The following is a 26025-nucleotide window of genomic DNA, read 5'->3' on the forward strand; positions in this document are numbered from 1 at the left end:
GCCACATTCCCATCACCCAGCTTCAACATGTTTCATGTTGATCAGTCTTGTTTCATCTATTCCCCCCGAATCAGCTCTTAACATTACTTCTTAATGCCTTTTATTTATCTGAGAGTCTTCTGCAGATGACACATTTTCATATTGTTAAATTTAACATTGTGACTCACAATAAAAATTCCATTTTGTTTTTAATTTCTAAAAAATCTGGCGATTACCATTTATTTTAATATTGTTAAATTTAACATAGTGACTCACTCTATAAAAGTTCCCTTTTTTTTTTCCCAGCATGAGATTTTTATTTTCTATTTCAGATAAGTTATGGGGAAATGTATATCAAATTTTGTGCCCTGAAGTACAGCTTTTTTTTTCTTTTTAAATTTTTATTGGAGTATAGTTGATTTACAGTGTTGTGTTAGTTTAGGTGTACAGCAAAGTGAATCAGTTATACATATACATACATCTACTCTTTTTTTTTTTAGATGTTGGGGGTAGGAGTTTATTAATTAATTAATTAATTTTTGCTGTGTTGGGTCTTCGTTTCTGTGCGAGGGCTTTCTCTAGTGGTGGCAAGCGGGGGCCACTCTTCATCGCGGTGCACAGGCCTCTCACTATCACGGCCTCTCTTGTCGCGGAACACAGGCTCCAGACGCGCAGGCTCAGTAGTTGTGGCTCATGGGCCTAGTTGCTCCGTGGCATGTGGGATCTTCCCAGACCAGGGCTCGAACCCGTGTCCCCTGCATTAGCAGGCAGATTCTCAACCACTGTGCACCAGGGAAGCTCCATCTACTCTCTTTTAGATTCTTTTCCCATATAGGTCATTACAGAATATTGGGTAGAGTTCCCTGTGCTATACAGTAGGTCCTTATTAGTCATCTGTTTTATATATAGTACTGTGTATATGTCAATTCCAATCTCCCAATTCATCCCTCCCCACCCCTCACCCCTTTCCCCCCTGGTAACCACAGGTTTGTTTTCTGCATCTGTGAGTCTGTTTCTGTTTTGTAAATACGTTCATTTGTACCATTTTTTTAGATTCCACATATAAGTGATATATGATATTTGTCTCTTTCATCTGACTTCACTCAGTATGACAAAAATTCCATTTTGATTTTAATGAAAAAGTATCTGGCAGTTACCATTTATTTCAATGACTCAGCCTAATATTAATTCAGCAAATATTTATTGAGTGCCTACTATGTGCCAGGCATTGTGCTATACCCTAGGGAGCCAAGATGAACAAAATGTCTGACTTCATGTTTGAAGATGATTTTTCTGTTATTCCTTAAAAGCCAGACTATTTTTGGTATATCAGTAAAGTCCTTTTAGAACTGAAGTTTCAAGTTTCTGTTTTTCAGAGGCTGATAACATTTCTAAGAAAATTTGGGGGACCGATACAGTTAGCAGCTTCTTATTTTGCTGTGTTAAGGACTGCATATGAAGACATCTAATATTTCGGTTTTAAAAATACATTTTTATACCAAATAACTCAGAATAAATGACAGTCCTTTTAAATTTGGCTTTATGAAATATCACATTTTTTTCCCATTTTTGTTTCAGACCACTAAAGGGCAATAGCTTCCTATTGGCATTTGTGAATTAGTGCTTTAGAAGATAGTCTTATATGCTGTGTCATTGTTTATAAAGAGACTTAGTTGGTGGGCAACTGAACATTTTGAAACTTATAGAATATTCAATATTGGGAAGTTTAAAACTCTACTATGCAAACTGCTTTCTTCCTTTCTTAAAAGTTAAAATGTGATTCCAAAATTTAGAGAGAAATTTGAAAACCTAGGAGATGGTTTCTGATAATCTAAACATAAAAAATTTTTTTTGGTGAGTGTAGTTTGTTATTTATAAATTTTTTGTATCTTTCTATTCAGTTGATTTTAAAACATCTTTTTTTTTTAATTACCTTTGAGACAGATAAGTTGAATTCTTTAAATTGTTCAGGTTTACTTTTTAAGCGCTATAGTTTATAATTTCAAGAAAATTAGAACTTGCTTCAGTTCAAATGAAGTAAAAAAGCTATATGTATGTTTGCAATGTAATAGGGAACTTAAGCTATTCTTAAAGTTTTACAAGTTGGGAAACTTTAAGTTACAGATTTCTTTGGTCATTGAAACTATCGTTAAAATTCACAGCATAGAAAATGTGTGTAAGTGAAGAACAGCATATCAAATGGTATTTAGTTGTGAAAATTATGTCAATAGGGACCCAAATAAACATAGAAAAATGAAATCTGGAGTTTTGGAGGTAAGAATAGGAGTCTACTGAATGCTGGGTACTGGGAATATACAGGTGAATAAGAAATGATTTTTCTCCTAAGAAGCTAAAAATCTATTAGTGGGAAAGAAATATGTTACAAATTACAAACCCACAAAAATCAATCACAGTGTATTTTGCTGTTAAAACTAAATGAACAGAGTGCCTCAGAAATACAGGTAACAAAGGAACTAATTCTGCCCAAAATAAAACCTTCATCTAGTCTGTAATTATCACTCATTTTTGAAGAGGTCAGTTGAATGTTAAAAGAAGAAAAAGAATTACCTCACTGGAAAACTGGGTAGGATACATGGGGCTCCTGGTAATGCTATTTAAAACTTAATGTCAGAAATGGTTATAATTTAGAAAAAGCTCTGAAATTTGGTTTTTTTGGAGTTAAGATGTCCCAAATACTCTGAAAAGGACTTAAGTAATGAAACGTAGTTGGAATTATATGGAAAAACACCTATTAAAATCAACTATTTCCTTTGAAGTACTTAAACATTTTACCCAAATTTGAAGTCACCAATTCAGTGTATAGTTTTGGGGTTTTGGGTTTTGTGGGTTCCCCCTCCCCCCTGCACAGGACAGGACTATTTTAAAGTATACTCCCTTTTCTGCCTTAAATTTGACCTGTTTATTCTGCTTCTTTGAAGAAGTAGTAGTAGAAATATTTTGTAACTGCTAGGCTCGTTGTACTGGGTATGTGAAAGAGTGATAGTAAAATATAACATCCTAGATTTTATTTATTTATTTATTATTATTATTTTTTTTGCGGTACGCGGGCCTCTCACTGTTGTGGCCTCTCCCTTTGCGGAGCACAGGCTCCGGACACGCAGGCTCAGCAGCCATGGCTCACGGGCCCAGCCGCTACGCGGCACGTGGGATCTTCCCGGACCGGGGCACGAACCCGCGTCCCCGGCATCGGCAGGCGGACTCTCAACCACCGTGCCACCAGGGAAGCCCAACATCCTAGATTTTAGAGACTGATTTTTAGGTTGAAGGCAGTTGTCAATCTTCAAGTGAATTTACATAAAATACTTTTATCTTTCAGAAAATACATTTCCTGTTATTAACTATGTCAAATTATTAAAACATTACATTCTTAAACGGGAGATTTCTCATTTAATTCTGTGGAATATATAACATTTTTCTGTGCACAATCATGGATTTTGATGTCTAGAAAAGTCATTCTCCAGTAGAGTCGTCATATATTGTCTAGAGTTTCTCTCCCCTTGTGTGTTACTTGGATTTGTGTTGCATTAGTTGTCATATTGCCCATTTCAAATAATGTCTAATGAATATCAAATAAAGGTATTCATCCAAAGAAATACTTAATTGTCATTGGGATACTTTTAGTAAATAAACTTTCATCCCTTCTTTAAGTATTGAGTCCTGCTATGTGCCAGGCACCGTTTAGGCCCTGACCTTTAGAAAGTGTGCCAGGGACCTTGAATTCTAATAGAGAAGACACATGATAAGCATGGCCAATAATTGGAAGGTACAGCTTTTTTATTTTTTCTGATTGAGCTTTTAGTTTAAAACTCAGGGGGACTTCCCTGGTGGTGCAGTGGTTAAGAATCACCTGCAGTGCTGGGCACACGGGTTCGATCCCTGGTCCAGGAAGATCCCACATGCCACAGAGCAGCTAAGCCAGTGTACCACAACTACTGAGGCCGCGTGCCACAACTACTGAAGCCTGTGTGCCTAGAGTCTGTGCTCCGTAACAAGCGAAGCCACCGCAATGAGAAGCCTGCGCACTGCAACGAAGAGTAGCCCCCACTCGCCGCAGCTAGAGAAAGCCCGCGAGCAACAATGAAGACCCAACACAGCCAAAAATAAATAAATTAATTAATTAATTTTTTTAAAAAAATAGGATTTTTTTTTCTTGTGAATACTCTTAAAGACAAAATCAGGAAAATTACAAAGAGTAGCTAAAATTTTAGTTTGAATAGACTGTCTTCAACTGACTAGAGTTAACATTAAGAATGTGAGGGCTTCCCTGGTGGCGCAGTGGCTGAGAGTCCACCTGCCGATGCAGGGGACACGGGTTCGTGCCCCGGTCCAGGAAGATCCCACATGCCGCGGAGTGGCTGGGCCCCTGAGCCATGGCTGCTGAGCCTGAGCGTCCGGAGCCTGTGCTCCGCAAAGGGAGAGGCCACAACAGTGAGGGGCCCGCGTACCAGGAGAAAAAAAAAAAGAGAATGTGAAAATGTTGCTGTTAGGCATGTAAGATACATGAATGACTCAAGATAGGAGTATGAACTTAGGATGTTTGCGGTTTGGAATTATTTAGTCACTCTACACTGATCAAAACTAAATTGAATGAATCTGGGAACTATACTCAATATCTTGTAATAACCTATAATGGAAAAGAATCTAAAAAAATATATATACATACATATTTAACTGAATCACTTTGCTCTACATCTGAAATTAGCACAACATTGTAAATCAAATATATTTCAATAAAAATTTTTAAAAAAACTAAATTGAATGAAGCTAAATTGTGACTGGCTTATCTTCACCATTATTGTAACCAATTTGATTTTTTTTTTTTTTTTTTTTGCGGTACGCGGGCCTCTCACTGTTGTGGCCTCTCCCGTTGCGGAGCATAGTCTCCGGACACGCAGGCCCAGCAGCCATGGCTCACGGGCCCAGCCGCTCAGCGGCATGTGGGATCCTCCCGGACCGGGGCACGAACCCATGTCCCCTGCATCGGCAGGCGGACTCTCAACCACTGCGTCACCAGGGAAGCCCAACCAATTTGATTTTTAAAAACTTTTTATTATGGAAAATTTCAAATACAAGAGGAGAGCAAATAGTGTAGTTAATTGTCATTATTCATTTAGTGGCTTCAACATGTATCAACACACGGTTAATCTTGCTTTATCTGTAACTCACTCCTGACTTGATTATTTTAGAACAAGTCCCAAACATAACATTTAATCTGTAAAATCTTCATTATATATCTCTAAAAGATAAGGGATAAACACACATGCACACAATTACTATACTTTAATCACAATCCCAAGATATTTATAACAGGTATTATTGTCAAATATCCAACCAGTGTTCATTATTCCCAGTTGTATCATAGATGTTCCTTTATAGCTGGTTCATTTGAAGCTGGATCCAAATAAGGTTACATATTACATTTAGTTAATATGTTTTTAAGTCTTTATTTATTTTATTTTTTTAAAGTCTTTAAATCTGTAACAGTTTCTCCTACCTCTTTTTTTTCTCCCTGACATTTATTTGTTGAAGGAACAGATCATTTGTCCTGAAGAATTTTTCCGCAATCTGGACTTGGCACATTGCATCCCCTCGTGTTATTTAACACATTCCTCTATCCTCTGTATTTCCTGTAAATTAGACGTTTACATCTAGAGACTTAATTAGGGTCACGTTTGCTTTTTTCCCCCCCCCTTATTTTGAATGAATATTTTATTGATGGGGTTTTGTACTTCCTACTGCAGTATATCATGATGTACATAATACCAAGTTGTCTCCTTTCTGTGTTACAAATATTGATCACTGTGTACAGGTGTTTTCATCCTGATGCATCCGTTTAAAAAGTTGCACGTGGTTATTTGTGATCCCTGCCTAGATCTCTTGTTTCATTTGGGGTTATAAAAGTGTGATACTCTAATTCTATTATTTCTTCTACATTTATTGGCTGGCATTCTACAAAGTGAAACTTGGGAGTTAACCATTTCTTTAACCTGAAGTTCACTTTTTACAGGAAAGACAGGATAAATGCTTGTGTCCTTTCATTTATCACTTTTCAGAAAATGAGTTTGTTTCCTAATACCTTCCAGAGGTACCACTGTATTTTTTTTAAGTATCATAAAGAACTCATGGATTTCTAATGTTTGGTATGTTTCACCCCATTATGGCCCTTTTTGATGTTCAAATTGTCTAGTTTTTGACCATGGGGAGCCTCTTCATGTTGGTTCTGCAGATTGCTTTGTTTTGTTTTTGACATGCTAGTGTTTGGTAGCCATCTTGCTTTTGGAGGGACAGGGTATACTAAGGTGTACCAGGCCCATCTTAGAAGTTTTCTAACCAGTCCTAGAATCAGCCTTTTATCTGAGGAACTGTTTCTTTTTGAAATACTATTTAGAGACCTGAATAGATGTTGTTAAAGAAAATCAGGCCTCATTTGAATAAACAGCCATCTTTCTGAAGTGTCTGAATGCATGTTTTTTGTCACTCGTTTTAAAAAGACATTGTACACAGTAGAATTTTAGTTTCTAATTTACTTTGAGACAGTTATTAATTAAATACACATGGTACATTGAGTGCTGTATCATAAATTTAAACTAGTCATATGGACTGAGATTGTACTTCCCATTTTTCTCTTTAGCTCACTACTGCGTTCTGCAAGGAATTCTCTACAGTAGGTCATGCTTAAAACTATTTTCAGATCATTGAGGATATGTTAAATTGTTTTTGCAGTGTAATGATTGATCCTTTTTTCAGTTTTGAAAGGATTGGTGCTAAGCCCCCAGTTATGTGGTCTGCTTATACAGTATGATGTGTCACCTCCTCTGCTCCGTATATAGGAAGAGAAGGGTAGTAAAGTTTAGCACATCTATTTCTTCTCTACATTTACTGTGAAATCAAGTGGTGCTTTGTGACTTGTCTTATTAAGGTGTATTAATAGTCTTCTGGATTGTTCACTTTATAAGGACATTTCATCAGGTATAAAAAAATTCTAAATTCACTTTGTTTTGTGTCACGTAGTGAATGTCTGTCTGACTTTAGATATAAAATATTGAGTAAATCTTAAAAATAGGTCTCATACGAGGTAGTCAGTGAAAAAGATACTATTAAATAACCAACCAAAGGGGGGTTTTGCTCCTTGATACCTTGTCTTTTTTAATCTTGTTCTACAGAATTTGGCTTCACTGTTTCTGACATTTCTTGCATCCATAAATATAGATTCTAAATGTGCTTTGTTTCCAAAAGTGGTCCTTAATATCTGAGGTAATTTCATGTGTACAGTGGCTGGTCTGTTCACCTGGGATTTTTTCCTTTTTTTCTTTCTCTATGTTTGTTATCCACCTGCTAGTAGGATAACGAATTTTCACTGTCTTGTTTAATTTTTTCTTTTGAATATTTCTTATTCTCTGAGGGTATGCTTGTGGTGGGTTTCTTTTTTTTAAGTTCCTTTATTATTTTTCTTTTTTCTGCTCTCAGGGAGTATAGTTTGTGCATACCTGAAATTATATGAGTTTGGGGAGGAGTGTTTTTATTTTTTTTAAATGGGTATGACAGCTTTCATAACCACATGTCTCATTGGATACAAAACTCTACATGAATAATAGCTCAAGGTTCCGTTGTTTAATAACTTGATATGGTTGATTGTTCAGTTTTGGGTAAATCAGCACGTAATTATTCCATTTAAGATTATAAAAAATGGACGTTTTGCAGTCACACTATCTAATTCTTACTCTTTGTACCTCAATGCATCCTAACCAGTTGCATGTCTATTTCTTGAGTTAGAAAGAATCTTAGTAACATCTTTCTTGAGTACAGTTCCCATTGGTATACTTTCTCTGTTCTTGGCTCAAGTCCCAGGAAGTAGATCATTGCTTACGAGAAGCTTGTGACTCTCAATCCCAGCTGCCCTCCTATTCTTTCCTCTGTAGGACAGCCCATGTACTCTCGTGAACATGGTGCTGCTGCATCTGAGCGACTTCAGTTGGGGACACCGCCTCCTCTGTTGGCAGCTCGTTTGGTGCCACCTCGAAACCTCATGGGATCCTCCATTGGGTACCATACCTCAGTCTCCAGCCCCACCCCTCTGGTCCCAGGTAAGCTTTGCTACAGATGGCCATCCACCTCTGATCTTTTGTACCATAAACTGGCCAACCTAAGAGGTGATCTGGTATCCTGATCTGCTCTCACAGATTCCCATTAAAACTCCTAGGTAGTTTTATTTTCTGTTTCTCTGCTTCTTTGGTTTGTCCCTAGTGGCTCCTAGATGATTAGGTCTCCTGTGTGTCTGTCATCTCTGGTGTCCTTTGTATTTACTTTCCGTGCCTCTGTAACTAAGGTCATGCTAGTTCCTTGAACTAGTTTCTAATCCGATAGATAGGAAGAGAGTATCTACTTGAATGGTTTCTAATCAGTTACATGTTACAAGAAAACTAGGTTAATTTTTCTTTAAAAGAAAACAAAAACATCTGGTTTCTTCCTGATCATGGATGAAAATGTCTTTTTCCCATCTGTCCCTTGTTGTATGGAATGGCTGTGTATAATGTGATTTCTTGAAAACTCTTCCCTCCTATTGACATGTACATTTTGAAGATCTATGGAGTGCTTTGAGGGTGTCTCATGAGGTTTTTAACATTTCTCACTTTGCGTTTAGATCTCAGTTCATCATGATTAACTAAAGGACTTTCAAGTTTCTTAGGGTTCTGTGTATTCCCAGGAATTATCAGATCGAGGCTATTTGATTATGTAACTTCTTTAAAACTTTCTGCAGCCTTAGTGTAGATTTTTCTGTTAAGAGTACCAAGTGGTAACTGAAAACTTTTAAATCATAATTTGCTGATCTTATACTCTGAATTATAGAACTAATCGGCTAGTAATAAAGATCTGAATGTACCTTATCTTGTAGCTGAAACCTAATACGAGCAACAAAGGAGTTTTTCCACTAAGAAAAAAAGATGCAAGGATTTATATTGATAAATCACAGCTGTGAGAATTGGCATCTTCACTCCATCTTAACCTTCTTTCATTTTATGTACGATGAAAAGGATATTTTGGAGATAAACACATTCAGAATTTTTTTTAAACGCTAACAAAATATTTATTTAGCATAAGAATTTTAAAAATTAAATTTTTAGGGACTTCCCTGGCAGGCCAGTGGTTAAGACTCCGTGCTTCCACTGCAGGGGGCGTGAGTGCCATCCCTGGTTGGGGAACTAGGATCCCGCATGCCTCGCACAGTGTGGCCAAAAAAATAAATAAAGTTTTAGTTGTAGAGAAAACACAGAGAACATGATAAAAGTGGCACTGATGAAGCGGGTGGTAGTAAAATGATGATTACATTTTTAAACATAAAATGTATCTTATTTAGCTGTTTGAAATAAAACATTTGAGATATGTTTTACATATGAAATTGGCTCTTTTCTCTCCAATTTAAAGTGTACATAACCAGGCACTTCCCTGGTGGTCCAGTGGTTAAGACTCTGTGCTTCCAATGCAGGGGGCGTGGGTTTGATCCCTGGTTGGGGAACCAGGATCCCACATATTGCGCAGCGCGGCCAAAAAAAGAAAAAAAAAGCAGATAACCAAATTAATAGATTGGTTTTTTCCCCCAATTAAAAGAATACCGAGAAATTAGGTGAGACGTGATAACAGAGGAAACCCAGCCAGTCATTTGTATATGGCGTTCATGTTTGTGAAAATTTCTCTTAAAAATGTGCATTTAAGTTTGCATTAGGTGATTAATATAGAGGACAAAAATGGCTAGATAACGAATCCAGAAATATATCAGTAATTCAGAATGGATTTGCATGTCTGTGTTTTGTGACTGGAACATTTTTGTTTCTTTGACTTCCAATAGGTTTATCTATATACTATAATTCAAAGAGAGAAATATATATGGGTTGATATATTTGTTGAAGAAAATTCATTTTTCTGGTTATTTTATAATAGGAAATTATTTAACTACTGTTATTTGTTTTCATGTTTTGTTGTTTTGTTTTCCCTCAGATACCTATGAACCAGATGGTTATAATCCAGAAGCTCCTAGTATTACCAGTTCTGGTAGATCTCAGTATAGGCAGTTTTTTTCAAGAACACAGACACAGCGCCCAAACCTGATTGGCCTAACCTCTGGAGATATGGATGCAAATCCAAGAGGTAAGAATGCATTTAACTTTTTCTCATGCTAAATGTCATTTGGGCATAGTATTTCTGACCTCACTAAGGTCTAAAAATACTTTCAACAGTCTCTCTTTGAAGGGTGCTGTGTAATCTCAAATGCTTTTGAATATCTCCAAATTTTACTTTAAAGCCATAAATAAAATAAAAATAAATATATTCTGCTTATATTTATTTTTAAATAAAAATAATACTAGTGTTAATTGCTCTTTTTGTAGGACTTTAGGCACTATGCTAGATGTTAGATATAGAAAAATGACATGATCCCTCACCCTCAAAGAACTAATCATTTAATGGCCTACTTTGTGTTTTAAGAGCTGTGCTTCACACTAGTAACATTGAGAATTTTAAACACTATGATAAAATTATCCTTTGACTATTATTTATGATTATAACCATATGTTAGGACCTTTATAAAGCATAGCCACAAATCTTAAAAGATTAAATGCAAGCATTGCCTTTAATATGGGTTGATACCATCCTTTCACCTCCGCTCAAAAAAAAATTTGGTTAAAGCGTTTGATGAGATTCCAGTTTCTTACTTCTTATTATAGTTAGATTTCCAGTATTTAATTTCAGTTTGAATGACTGGCCATGTGCCATCCTGAGGATATTTTCCTGATTTAATTATATGGTGGACATTTTCCTTTTCTTACCTTCTTTCTTATCCTGATTTTATTAACTCTTCTTTACTGCCATTAATGACATTATTGCTACTACCAGTTAACAGTTTTGTGTCAAGATTAAACTAAATCCTTTTTAATACATTATTATCTCTAATATTCCTTACCAACAACTTAAATGAGGTACTATTTTTATTCTCTTTTTTATATATAGACACTGAGGCGAAGAGAGGTTAAAGAACTTGCCCATTATTAATTCTTTTCTGTTCTATTCTATTCTATACATCAGCGGTCTCCAGCCTTTTTGGCACCAGGGACAGTTTTCGTGGAAGACAATTCTTCCACAGACGGATGGTGCAGCGGGTGGTGGTGGGGATAGTTCAGGCGGTAACACGAGCGATGGGGAAGCTTGCTAGCCCGCCGCTCACCTCCTGCTGTGTGGACCGCTACTGGTCTTTGGCCTGGGGTTTGGGGACCCCTGCTATACATGACAGAACTAGCATTTGGACCCAGGTTTATCTAATTCCAAAGAATATGCTCTTACTTTCTGTGCTGTAATGGCATATATTGTTACCAAATTACCTGAAATTAGTGGGAAGTTCGTATTTTCAGCCCCACAGTGATTATTCTTTGCTGCTGATTTTACTTTTGGTAGAGTCGCTAAAGTTATGGAGAATACTCAGAATATAACATGTGCAGTTTTGGGTTGGTATTTGCTTTTTGGTTCAACACACCTCTTTCCACTGACAGGTAACCTATCGTAAGGTCAGCATCTTATAGTATTTTAGTCTTAACTGTTGTGAATGGAATGTGTTAATTTATAACATTGGCTTTGAATTTTCCTTTCAATGTTTAGGTTTGAATAATCTTAAACCTACAAAAAAATCAAAAGTGCAATAAACACCTGAATACTTTCACTTAGGTTCACCAGTTGTTAACATTTTGTCAGCTTTGGGCATGAATGCTCACTTGTGTGCACTCTTCTCTCTGTCTTCCTCCCCTTCCTCCCCTCTCCCTTCACATTGTTTTCTTGAATCACTTGAAAGTAAATTTTGGAGATTGTGACACTTTAAGATCCTTTAGTTTACATCTGAGAATAAGACACAGTACTATATACGCGCAATATCATTGCCACACATAAAAGAAAATCATAATTCCATAGTAGTATCCTATCCATGTGAACTTCTTGTTGAATCCTATAAGGAGACAAATATTTCACTCCATTTGTGGCCTAATAAGTTTGATCACTTGCTGTAATTGTTAGAGCTCTCCATTGTAAAGTAAATAATTTGTGGAGTGGTACTTTGGCATCAGATAAATATCTTATTCTCCAACACCCTTTCACTGATTTTTTTTTCCTTCCATTTATGATCCTTGCCTGAATCAGTCATTACATCAGAGTTGGCTAGGAGTTTTTAAACGTGCATATTGTATTTTTGAAAAAGGAGGCAATTGATAATTTATTTTTGCTGTTAAACATTTCTGAAAAGGAAATGGTAGTAGTCAGGTGCTATTCACAGTGATTTTTAGCTTTTGGACTAAATAATTTTAATCATTTGAAATTCCCCAAATACAACGCATAGTCAGTAATGTTAATTTTTGTTTTCTACAGCTGCTAACATTGTCATCCAGACTGAACCACCAGTTCCTGTTTCAATTAATAGCAACATAACCAGAGTGGTTCTTGAACCAGATAGCCGGAAAAGAGCTATGAGTGGTTTGGAAGGGCCACTGGCAAAGAAACCTTGGCTGGGAAAGTAAGATAATTTGCTAATTAGTAACATCTAATTGATGTTTCTGGTTTTTTGTTTGCAGTAGTAAATTTGTAAAATTAAGAGTTGTCATTAATCAGTAATTTTCAATCTATGTGCCTCAAAGCTAAGGTTCCCAAAGGCATCATTAGTATGTCTTAAACATTGAAAAGTTAACAGAATATTGATAATAGATATTAGTAATTTGTACTAATTTCTAGGCCTAACCCAGTATTAGAATTATTGAGACATCAGTCTTCTTTCTTTCTCTCTACCTGTTTGATTCCCATGTAATAAGGATAATGTGAAAATTACCTAGTCATTTCTGAAGAATGTTAAGTGCTTACAAAGGATACTTGAATAAATATAAACTTACATTCTTTGCTGATTATCTCTTGCCTAGGCATAATGTAGGAGAAGTAACCAAGATCTGTTAATATTCCTTTCAGGCAAGGGAATAATAATCAGAGTAAACCAGGATTCTTGAGAAAGAATCAGTATACAAACACCAAATTAGAAGTCAAGAAAATCCCTCAGGAACTGAACAACATTACCAAGCTCAATGAACACTTCAGCAAATTTGGAACTATTGTTAATATCCAGGTAGGTGTAGCTATGTTGGTGACAAAATCCATGTATATAATGTATCTTCAAAAATATTCCTATCAGCTTACCTTGCTTAAACAAGCCAGTGATTAGTCTGATCATCTCTGCTATGTGTTTTAAATTCCACTGTGTATCTGTATGCCCAACTTTATGACGGAGTTGTTGTGCTGAATTTGTCCTCTGAATTCATTTGGTTCTTTTCTGCAACCTCTTCCTGAAAGACAGTGGGCCAGTTATTGTATTTTTGTTCATAGTTGTATCTCTGGACAGATGACTTTTTTACCTGCTTTAGTGTTCTAACTAAGTAGGTGAGATTTTTGGTAACTTCTAAGATTGCAATTTTGTTTACTGACTGGCTTTTATTTTGTGAAATATTAATTGGTTAAGGATGGTTCTAATCTTGAGAATTTTAGGCACTGTAACATATAATCTAACATCAAATAAATTGAAGCTTTTATATTTTGCTGTGTGTTTGTTAGATATTTGAATTTATCAATTTGTGGTTGGGTGTTACGCTGTTATTGAGGGTACTAGAAGGTCTTTTAAAGTTGGGATTTCAGTCAGTTACCCCTGACACGCAGTGTTGCCATCAAACCAAAATATGATTTATGTATCTCTCACTACCTTTTTTCTCTTAAGTTTTTCCTAGGTCATTATTCTTTATGGCATTTAGAAAAATTAGGAAGCTTTTAATGTAAATGAGTATGAGTCTGCTTGGGTTGCCATAACAAATACCATAGACTGGGTGGCTTAAACAACAAAAATTTATTTGCGGGGAATCCAAGATCAGAATACTAGCCAATTTGGTTCCTGGTAAGGACTCTCTGGCTTGGAGACGGCCATCTTCTTGCTGTGTGCTCACATGATGGAAGGAGAGGGAAGGGAAGAGACAGAGAGAGCTCTTCCTGTAAGGTCACCAGTCCTGTCTGATTAGGGCCCCACCCCTTTGATCTCATTTAACCTTATTTACCTCCTAAAAACCCTGTCTCCAAATACAGTCACATTGGGGGTCAGGGCTTCAACATATGAATTTGGGGAGGACATAACTCATTCCATAGCAGTAGGCCATACTTTATATAAGCACTATTCTCTATTGGGGGGAATTTATGTTGTTCTTACTATTTTTTATAAAAACAATGCTATTGTGAGCCTCCTTTTGTATAAACCTTTTATTTTTTTATGATGCATTGCTGAATTAAAGGGAATTTTAAAACTTTTTATTTGAACTGCCAAATTGTTCTCCAAAAGGGTTGTGCCAGTTGATGCTCCCTAACGCAATGTGTGAACCTCATCAAAACTCTAATATGGATCCATTAAAAATTTTTAGACCAGTTTCATAAGTGAAAAATTGTACTTGCTTTAATTTGCTTTGTTTTTATTCCTAGGTAGACTCTAATTTATATAGACCATTTGCAGCACTTTTGGATTTACCTGTCCACTGTCTTTGCCCATTTTTTATGAAGGCATTTATAATAATGCTTTTCCAAACCTTTGCCTGTCATATATATGAAAATTACTTTTTCGTTTTGTCACTCATTTTGTTTGTGGCAGGTTTGGACTGACAGTGGTTTAAAATTTTATTTGGTCAAATTCGCTGTTTGTCTTTATGGGTCCTGCCTTTATAGGTGTGCATAAAAAGGCTTTCCAAAGCCTCAGATTATACAGATATTCACCTTTTTTCCCTGGGTTTTTTTGTTTGTTTTTTTGTAAAATGTTTTCTCTCTCTGGAGTTTATTTGGACGTGTAAGATACCAGGGAGGAACCTAACAACTTTTCCCCAAGTGGTTATATAACATCGCTAGGATTATTTATTAAATAATCCAATATTCTTTCATATATAATGTTGAAATACACATGTTATCTTTTAAGGGATAGCTAACTTTATTTACATAGGATTCACAATGGATTTCAGCAGGCTGTTTTCTACTTCTGAGTTTTTTATCAATAATTTATCAATATTTGCTTAACTACAATCATTAATTTATGTGTGTTGTTGTTGCTGTTTTTTTTTCTTATAGGTTGCTTTTAAGGGAGATCCAGAAGCAGCCCTCATCCAGTATCTTACCAATGAGGAGGCCAGAAAAGCCATTTCCAGCACTGAAGCAGTTCTAAACAACCGGTTCATTCGAGTCCTGTGGCACAGGGAAAATAATGAGCAGCCAGCACTACAGTCGCCAACACAGCTGCTCCTGCAACAGCAGCAAACACTTAGTCACCTGTCACAGCAGCACCATCACCTGCCACAGCACCTTCATCAGCAGCAAGTGCTGGTGGCCCAGTCTCCTCCCTCCACGGTACATGGGGGTATTCAGAAGGTAATCTGCTGGTTCACAGGGAATTAAAGGTCCTTTAGTCCCATCCTCTAGATCATTGTTTTTCAATTTGTGGTCCTGGGGTCTTCTACATCAGAGCCATTCAGTTTGATTTGTAGACCGGCAGCATCTGATCTCCTAGGAGCTTATTAGACATACAGTTTCTAAGGCTTCACCTCAACTTACTGAATTAGAATCACTATGGGTGGGGCCCAGTAATCCGTTTTAACAGGCTTTCCAGGTGATTCTTATGTACCTTGAAGGTTGAGAAGTGCTGTGTTGCATCAAAATCACTTATCTGGGTGCACATTCCTGGGTCTTACCTTCTCAGATCTACAGAGTCAGTCTCTAGATATGGGACCGTAAATCTGCATATTTAAGAAATACCTTTAGTGATTCTTCTCAACACTAAAGTATGATAGCCATCCACGACCGAACAACTTTGAATCTAGAACAGCTTCTTTGTTTTGTGTTAGAATCAGACACTTTTTTTTTTGGCGGTACGCGGGCCTCTCACTGATGTGGCCTCTCCCGTTGCGGAGCACAGGCTCCAGATGCACAGGCCTAGCGGCCATGGCTCACGGGCCTATCCGCTCCATGGCATGTGGGATCTTCCCGGACCGGGGCACGATCCCGCGTCCCCTGCATCGGCAGGCGGACTCTCAACCACTGCGCCACCAGGGAAGCCCAGCATCAGTCACTCTTATAGCAATCCTTTTGTCCCACTTTTTCTCATATAGAAAAATTCTGTTCTCTTTAAAACTGAAATGGGAGCTCCAAGAGACTGGGATTTTGTCCGTTGTATTCATATGATCCCTAGTGCCTAAAACAAGGCCTGGCATACAGCACTCAAAACATATTTGAATGACTAGATGAACGAAGTAAAGAACAAACCACCATGCATTAAAACCATTCAGATATTGATGATAATGTTAATCTCCTCCTAGGCATTCTCTTGTTTGGATTAAATGCATTCAGATTGAAAAAAAAAGGATTCTTTAACAGTACATAGTATTAACTCCATTTATCATCGTGTTTATTTGCAGTTAAGCCTGCATTTCTTTTGTCTCTGCCCCATTTCATGTTAGGGCCAAAGGTAAATGTTCCCCCAGGTGTCGGCTGAATGGTATATGAAAGAGTGATACAATCACCTCTGTGATCCATTAGACCCTGTTCTGTTAATGCAGCCCAAGATTATGTTATGTTTTTAGGGTGGCCATATCACATTCTTATTAAGCTACTGTCAATTAAAACCTTTAAGTCTTAAAAAGCATTACATATTGAAGGGAGCATTAAGAAAATTATTAGAAAGTTTTTTCTGTATGAGTATATACACATATGCATGCATAATTTCAAACATCCAAAAAAGTATGGATACTAACAGTCATTTGTATATCCACCTCTTCACTTAAAAAAATCAAACCTTACAGATGATTGAAGCACCCGTCCTTCGCATTTCCTTATCTTCCTCCCCAGGGTAATTACTGTCCTAAATTTGTATCATTCCTAGGCAGTTAAAAGAACTTCCACCATAAATATGTTTATTTTGTATGTGCAGATGATGAACAAACCACAGACATCGGGTACATATGTTCTTAACAAAGTTCCTGTGAAACATCGTCTTGGACATGCAAGTGGTAACCAGAGTGATGCAGCACACTTGTTGAATCAGTCAGGTGGTGCTGGAGATGATTGCCAGGTATATATTTCTGTGGACCTTTAAATATATTTAGAGTTGTTCAGTGACACAAAGAAATTACCAAATTGATTAGCACCCAGATTTATAATGTCTTATTTCCTCAATCAAGATAATTGTGAGAGCTAACCTAAATGTGGCCGGTAAACTTCCCTAATTTCCATGATTGAGCCAGAAATTTGCTAGTTAAATTTTCTTTTCCTATTGAAAGCTAAATAGGAATTTGAAATTTTTAGCCATTTATTAATAGATGTCTATTAATCCATTCCTTTTATAATGTTTCTTCTTTAATATAATTAAGAACATCATAAAGGGGATTCAGTCATAGTCAATTCAAAAGTCAGATTTTTTTTTTTTTTGCGGTACGTGGGCCTCTCACTGTTGCGGAGCACAGGCTCCGGACGCGCAGGCTCAGTGGCCATGGCTCACGGGCCTAGCAGCTCCGCGGCATGTGGGATCTTCCCGGACCGGGGCACGAACCCGTGTCCCCTGCATCGGCAGGCGGACTCTCAACCACTGCGCCACCAGGGAAGCCCCAAAAGTCAGATTTTGAAATATGTTTTTAAGTAGTTTCCTTTCCTTTTGGGAATATATCTATATGATGACTGTCCAGATTGGTGACTTTTTTTTCCAAGAGAGCTAGGAAAACTGAAAATGAACAGGTGGGGTTAGCCCTCCTAGACATTAAAAAATACTGTGAAGTCAGTATAACTCAAACAATTTGATACTGGCACATGAAGAGACAGACCAGTGGAATAGAATCGAAGACTGAGATTATAGACTCACTCACAAATAGGAATTTATCATATGCTAACACATTATCTCAGTTCAGCGGGGAAAGTATGGACTCTTTGGTAAATGGTATTGGGATAACTGGATAGCCTGATAGAAAAAAAAATTAGATCCATTTTTAAAATTACATAATAAACCAGGATAATGTCCACAAGGACCTGAAATTTATATGCTGATGGTAATGCTAAATGGTACAGCCTCCGTGAAAGGAAATTTGGCAGCATCTAGCAAAATTCTGTATGCATTTACTCTAAACCAATAATCCTCCTCTAAGAATCTGTGCCAAAAATATACTAGTCAAACTATGGAAAGACATATGAGCAAGGCTAGGGAATGTAGACTCTCTTCAATAGCAAAAGACTGGAAACAATCCAGTGTCCATCAGTAGGGGACTGGTTACTTAAAATGTAGTACATGCATACAATAGCATATGTGTAACTTTGCAAAGGAATGACAAATATCTTTATGTGTACCATGAGGTGATCATCAGGATACATTAAGTAAAAAAAGCAAAATGGGACAAAAAATGTAGAGTCGGCCACTGTTTATTTAAGAAAGTAGGGGCAATGAATACATATACTTGCTTATGATAGAAAAAAACAAAAAAGGTAACCCATATAATTTAAGTCTTGGTGGTTACGGCAAGGATAGAAGAAACTAGACAACTTTAAAAACCTCCAAAACATTTCTTAATTCTGTCCACCAAAAAGGTCTAGAAACAGTGACCCAGCCTGATGGTAATGAACCTTGACATGCCCCTTCCCCCAGCTCCAAAAAGAACCAGGGATCCTTGAAGAAATGGCTGTTCCCAGATCTGGGGGTGACAGTGTTCCAGATGAGCCTAGAATACTTTGTCAAACCAGAAAGTGAGGAATTTGTCGAAGATTACTACCATCCTATCAAAGAATGAAAAAATGTCATAAAGGCTCTAGAACTGCGCACCAATTTAAAGGAAATTCAGAGGACAGAGGGACGTGTTAAAGGATACCATAGAATCCTGTAGTGAATACTGCAGGATGAATGACCTGGTTTCTTCCAGAAGTGATTTGCAAAGAAAAGAAAGATACAGAGAGGGAAACGGAATTAAAGGAGACTTTAAAGAGATATAACCAATTGCATTTATATGGACCTTAGTAGGTCCTAATTTAAATGTGAAAAGAATGTTTAGAAAATTATAATAGAATCTGGAAATGTGACTATTTAATGATATTAAAGAATTGTTATACCTTTTAAGTGTGACAACGGTATTGTAGTTTTACTTAAAAAAGAAAGGAGTCCTTATCTTTTAGAGATACAACTGAATTATTTACAGATAAAATAATGTGTGTGTTATGATGATGTAGTTGGGGGTTTAAATAAAACAAGGTTATTTTATATAAAATAATGTAAATTGATGATTGTTTCTGCTTGCTGATGGATACGTCAGGTTTTTTATATATAATTTTGTACTTTTGTTTGTTTCAAAAATTCGATTCTAAAAGATAGAAAAACAAAAGCAATCTCAGACTTTGAAGTCACACAGCCCTTACTGACTTGACCTGCCTCTTACTAGCTGTGTTAAATAACTGGCGAGCATTGGTTTCCTTTTCAATAAACTCAGTTGCTATGGGGATTAAAAAATTTCATATTAGTAAAGCATAAAAGAGAAGTGCTTATTCGCACATAATAAGTGCTCAGTAACTTGTAGGTAGTGCCATTTTTATTTTGATAAATAGTAATAACAGCATGAACATCATCTCTGCAGGTTCCTACAGTACTTGAGAGAGTTTCCTGTGTATTTAAAGTAGGTTAAGTTTTAGGACAATTAAGGATTGTATGATTGAGATAAGTTTTGTATTTGTATATATTGCGTGATTGAATTTTCCATGAATTTCTTAGTATTATATACTGTGTCCCTTATATCATATATTCAAAGTTAATTTAAAAATAAATTATATATTATTTATTTATTATAAATTATTTAAAAATAAATTTCTGTTCAGAAAGGAATCTAAATACCAAAACAAGCACAGTAAAGATGGTCACCATTTTACTTGCAAAGTTAGATCTGTGAGCTAACTACTTATGGTTGGTTGTAAACTCATAACATTTGATTAAATATAGTATTAAGATTATGACTGCAAAGTACCTTAATTCTTAGGAGGGTTTGCAATTAGAACATGCATTCTTATTTGGCATTGTGGAAAATAGCTTAATGACATTACCCTCCCAAAGACCTCCAGGAACACACCTGTAGTTGAACAACTCTTATTCAGTGAGGGAGTATACACAGTGAAACCATAGAACATCTCATTTAGAGGGTGTTAGCAAGGACTTAGGATTGGCTGTGTTAGGTGATTTGTTGGAGGGTTAAAGGAAACAGGAGTAAATTCTATGATCAGATTTCCTAGTAGTTTACCTAGAAGGAGGGAAGACTAGAATTATGCTAAAGCTGTAATTGGTAAAGAAGCTGTAGTCACTCATATTAGCCAGGGTAGAAAGATGTTTAGTCATTTTTATGGTTTGGATAGTATTCATGGTTTGTGTGTGTGTGTGTTCAGTCGTGATAATGGAGTGATCTTGTTTTTGCCTTGATCCACCATGGGCACAAGAGTGACCTTGTCTGAGGTTGATGTTCTATGAAAATTGTTTATGTTTAACAAGGGGACACTAAGGCCTAGCTGTGAGTGGCAGTCTAGCTCCTAGATGTCAGGAGTTGTTGTTCTTTTTCCCACAATTAAAAAAAATATAAAGAAAAGAAAGATAAGTGATTGTATTCAGAAACACAACATTATTACTTAAAATTAGTTTTTGTTTTTATATTTGAATGACAATTGAGTTTATGTATAAAGAACTTGTTTTATAAATGAAGTTTTTAAATGTAAAAAAAATATATGGAGTCTTTTTTAAATATTATTTTAAGGTATTGCTAAGATTTAATTTAATTATATTTGTGTTTCATAGATATTTTCAACTCCAGGCCATCCAAAAATGATCTACAGCTCCTCAAACTTAAAGACACCTTCAAAACTTTGTTCAGGATCAAAGTCTCACGATGTCCAAGAAGTTCTTAAAAAGAAGCAGGTAACAGCCTCAATTCTTTTCCTTCAAGAGGAAAGGATCTATTGAATTCTTTTTTTTTTAAATACATTTATTTATTATTTATTTATTTATTTTTGGCTACGTTGGGTCTTCGTTGCTGTGTGTGGGCTTTCTCTAGTTGCGGCGAGCAGGGGCTACTCTTCGTTGCAGTGCGTGGGCTTCTCACCACGTTGGCTTCTCTTGTTGTGGAGCATGGGCTCTAGGCACATGGGCTTCAGTAGTTGTGGCACGCAGGCATCAATAGTTGTGGCTCGCGGACTCTAGAACGCAGGCTCAGTAGTTGTGACTCACAGGCTCTAGAGCGCAGGCTCAGTAGTTGTGGCGCACGAACTTAGTTGCTTCGCAGCATGTGGGATCTTCCCGGACCAGGGCTTGAACCCGTGTCCACTACATCGGCAGGCAGATTTTCAACCACTGTGCCACTAGGGAAGTCCGGGATCTGTTGAATTCTTAAGTGATTATATTAACACCTCTGAACAGTTCATGTTGTTATGAAACTACATTTTAACATTTATTTAGCTGCTGCTTGATGCATTGTACACTTGAAAAAAAGATGAGCAAACAGAAAAAATGTTTTGCAGTTGCCTTTCAGTGGCTACATCAAGCACAAAGAAAGAACTTTTTTCTATGTAAAAGTAAAAGACACTGAGCTGTTGTCTCTCCCCCCACCCCCCCACAAGGGAGAGAAACAAACACTTTTATTTCATTATTTTCTCTTTTAATTCCTTTCTGGCTTCGTAAGTTAGGTAATGTTTCACGTGAAGTGTAACAATTATGTAGTTATTATTCATGTGACTCAGTTCTGAGTTTCATTATCATCTTAGATTTAAACTCACAAAGAGTTTTTCAAATAAAATAGTTATTTATATATATTATCTCAGTATAATTGGAGATTTAATTAACAGAGGGGTTGGAGGCAACATTTTCCAGGCAAAAATCCATAGATTTTGCTATCATTTCTAATCTATAGCTGCATGTCACTTTTAGACTTTATTTTTAGACTTCAAACTTCAAAACTAAGGATTTCGCTTATTATGTGGGGAAGTGAAAACTTGTTTTTCTTTACATATATATTCAGGTCATTTAACTGAATAAACCTCATAGATACAGCTAATTAGTGTTCAGTATTTTAAATATTAAAGTACAGTTACAAACATAAACTCTTTTATATTGGAAGTGTTGGGGAAAATAGGTTTAAAGGTTTCATCTCTGGCTTCAGCTATTTTTTGATTAGGAGGAAAATCTGTCTCGTATAAGGGATGACTCAGAAGAAATGAGTTGAGACTGTAGTAGCCATATATATCATGGGCAAACTTAGTTATTCATTACTGATTTTTTTCTTTACCTGTTCATACAGGAAGCAATGAAGCTACAACAAGATATGAGGAAAAAGAGGCAAGAAATGTTAGAAAAACAAATAGAATGCCAAAAGGTAGGATAAATGTTCATTATTTGCATGCTGGAATTGATGTATGGAATGGATTTTACAAAGATATCCCCAATAAAGTTTTAAAGGTTACTTAAACTAAAATTTACTAAGCATAGTTTTACTTTTTGCTGTTTATTTTATAGATGTTAATATCCAAGCTAGAAAAAAACAAAAACATGAAACCAGAAGAGAGAGCAAATATAATGAAGACTTTAAAAGAGCTTGGAGAAAAGATCTCACAATTGAAAGATGAGTTAAAAACATCTTCTGCAGTCTCCACACCATCTAAAGTAAAGACAAAAACAGAGGTACCTATTTGCATTTTTCATTCAGCATAGGGTTATTGAACATCTGTGGTGTGCTTGGCACTTTAAAAGTGCAGTGGAGGCTTCCCTGGTGGCGCAGTGGTTGAGAGTCTGCCTGCCGATGCAGGGGACACGGGTTCGTGCCCCGGTCTGGGAAGATCCCACATGCCACGGAGCAGCTAGGCCCGTGAGCTGGGCCTGCGCATCCGGAGCCTGTGCTCCGCAACGGGAGAGGCCACAACAGTGAGAGGCCCACGTACCACAAAAAAAAAAAAAAAAAAAAAGTGCAGTGGAATCCTTAGGTAGCTAATAGTCTAGTGTGAGACAATTATAAGTATCTTTTTTTTTTTTTAATGTTTCTGTAGATGCTGTACACTCCCTCTGAAAGAAGTGATAATACCCGGTTTGAACAAAGATGTTTTTTAACTGAATTTTTTTGTTCTCCATGCTGATGATGTAACTGCTTAGAGTGATGGCAAGGAAAGAGACATTTCCTATTTCAGCAGCTTTTTTTCTATTTTTTTAATAATGTTGTAATGCAGCCATCCCTTTTAATATTCAAAAGATATCATTGACTTTAGTATGGGTAAAAATGTGGCTTTCTATTGAAAAGAATAATCAAAAGTTCTAGATCCATTTAAGTCTAATTTTGTTCATTTCTATTTGTTTCCTTACCGTAGAAGAATACTTGCTTTTACACCATGGTTCCATCATTATTCTACAGCTCTGTAGTGGGATTTTAGATAAATTTGCAGCCCTTTGAGAACTGGGAATAAATCTGTCAGATATATATATATAGAATGCAAATTTTTATGTACAATATTATATTACATTTGAAATTGTGGTTGTCTGTTATTAAAGGAATGTAAAGTGTTTCATTAAGATTGCTTTTACACAACATTGTAAATCAACTACTCCAATAAAAATTTTTTGAAAAAGATTAATTTATGATCTAAAAAAAGAAAAAATGATTGCTTTTTAAAAATATAATAAAATGTTATTTTAATTGAAATTTCCCCCAATTATGAAAAGAGCATTTAATTATGGAAAGAAATTTAAGAGAATATGGGGGAAAGAAAATCTCTCATAGTCACACCAGCTAAAGGCTGATAATTTGTTTCTTACCAAAAAAAAAAAAAAAGAGTGGCAATAGTTATAGGGTTCAGATCTGAAAGCAATTATGTAACTGTTATGTTTGTACTATTAGTGAATTTTTATTGTGTAATTTATTTTGCCCTATTGTGTTTCACTTATGATGGTTTATTATGTTCTCAGCTCCCTCATCTCAGATGACTGTTTCCAAGGTCTGATTTTTAGGCCATCTTTTTTTTTTTTTTTTCCTCAGTGATAGTTTGTTTATTTCACATAAAAATCCCCCAAAGCTCGTGGAAATGATGCCTTCATATCACGACAGTAATCAGAATGAATTGTTTTTGTTTTTAAAAACCACAAAACTCGCTGTCGGAAGGATGGGTGTGTGAACTACGACTTGGGGAGGGACTTATGATGCATCCCATGTGTCACAAGAGGAAAACTCAATGTTCCTTTACAAGGAGGGCTCGACATCTGTTGCATTTCAGCCAAAAGCTGCCCCGCAGATACAGATCTTTCGCAAAGCCGATTTCAGAGGGTGCGGGTAGCAGCCCTAGGTGCTACCGAGGACACAGTGGCCCCGTATGGACGGAGCTGTGCCTCAGAACTTCACACACCTGTGTACAGGTGGCCGACCTGGAGACAGCCACCCCGGGGGTCTCTCTCTATTCTGGAGGGGCTGTGCCATCTTAATTAAGCATTTGTAATACTGCTTGCTTATTAAGCAGTAATACCGTTTATTGTTACTACTGATAACATTATACTCTCTACATGTTTTCAGTATTATATCTGTAAAGTTACTTTCCTTAAAACACCCATGTTTATTGCGTGCTTTCACATTTACCCAGAAGAGATGTGTGTCATTCTGTAAGTGTAATATTGTGAACAAGATTTCGTAGGTTGTCTAAAAAATACATTTTTACTCTTAATTTTTCCAAAGGCCCAAAAAGAACTATTAGATACCGAACTGGACCTTCACAAGAGGCTATCCTCAGGAGAAGACACAACAGAGTTACGGAAAAAACTCAGTCAGTTACAGGTTGAGGTGAGATTTAAGAGGAGTTACCCACTACATTTAACATCTCAAAAAATGGTTTTCCTAGATTTAGTCTGATAATGTGTTGTATTCTGCTTTTTGTTGTTATTCAGGCTGCACGATTAGGTATTTTACCTGTGGGTCGAGGAAAGACCATGTCCTCTCAGGGTCGAGGAAGAGGCCGAGGCCGTGGAGGAAGAGGAAGGGGTTCACTAAATCACATGGTGGTGGACCACCGCCCTAAAGCACTAACAGTTGGGGGATTCATTGAGGAGGAGAAAGATGACTTACTTCAGCATTTTTCAGTAAGTTTTTAAAGTAGTAAATGCCAACTCTAAAAGCATTGTATTTAGCATTTCCTTTATGCCTTCTGTATAAATGTCAAATGTTTTATAGATTAGAAAATTAAGTTGTAAAATCATGGGTATTAGCAAATTCCTATTAATATATTTGAAGGTCAAGAAGCAGCTCATGCTATATTCCATAATACTTCACATAAATGCATTTGTAGCAACAAGTTATTCGAAAGCTATATTTGATTTTTGCTTTAGGGTTTATTACATGGTTTACCAGATGTTTATAGTCAATAAGTGAAAATAGTCTGGGATGGAGACGAAATCCAAAGGAAGAATTCGTTAGGAGAAGAGTCATGTTTAGTTATATTCTGTGTACAGTGGTGACCACTTGCTTTTAGACAAATATGCAAATAGATATTTGCCACAGGTGAATGTTTTTATTATTTTGCACATAAACAGTATATTCTCTTTCTAACCACTCATTAATTCATTCAGTAAATATTTTTTGAGTGTTATTTGTGCTAGAGCATTTTCATACATGATCTCATGTAACCTTAAATAACTGTATAAAGTGCAGGTAGAAACCCATGTGTACAGATCGGAAAACTAAAGCTTAAAAAAGTCACCCCAGATCATACAGTTAATAAGTGGCAGGACCAAGGTAAAAATACACAATTGACTGTTAACATCCAGGATGCCTATTCCTCAAACAACTTTTTTGAGAGAAAACATTTTCAGCCCTATTGAGTGTTAAAGATGGTGAGAGAAATCTTAAAGAGCAAGATTTCACTCCATAGTTTCTTATTAGTTTGATGCTCATTAATCTTGTTTCACCCTGGCTA

General features: G+C 36.4%; 1 protein-coding gene across 6 annotated transcripts in view; it reads left to right on the forward strand.

Annotated features, from left to right (window-relative positions):
- RBM27 (RNA binding motif protein 27) overlaps positions 1–26025 on the forward strand; it is a 69745-nt gene that overhangs the window by 30131 nt on the left and 13589 nt on the right. For 2 of the 6 annotated variants that reach the window (XM_022590014.3, XM_022590015.3), the window contains exons 9-19: positions 7920–8084; positions 9994–10143; positions 12400–12544; positions 12988–13141; positions 15163–15459; positions 17015–17155; positions 20888–21007; positions 22383–22457; positions 22598–22762; positions 24792–24896; positions 25001–25192. In XM_022590014.3, the coding sequence (XP_022445722.1) occupies positions 7920–8084; positions 9994–10143; positions 12400–12544; positions 12988–13141; positions 15163–15459; positions 17015–17155; positions 20888–21007; positions 22383–22457; positions 22598–22762; positions 24792–24896; positions 25001–25192 (1709 nt within the window). The other 4 variants (XM_022590017.3, XM_022590018.3, XM_022590016.3 and 1 more) reach the window with 3 other exon arrangements.

The sequence above is a fragment of the Delphinapterus leucas genome, chromosome 3, assembly GCF_059928025.1.
Source record: "Delphinapterus leucas isolate spDelLeu-1000000601 "Yukka" chromosome 3, BTC_Dleu_Yukka2, whole genome shotgun sequence".
Taxonomy (NCBI): domain Eukaryota; kingdom Metazoa; phylum Chordata; class Mammalia; order Artiodactyla; family Monodontidae; genus Delphinapterus; species Delphinapterus leucas.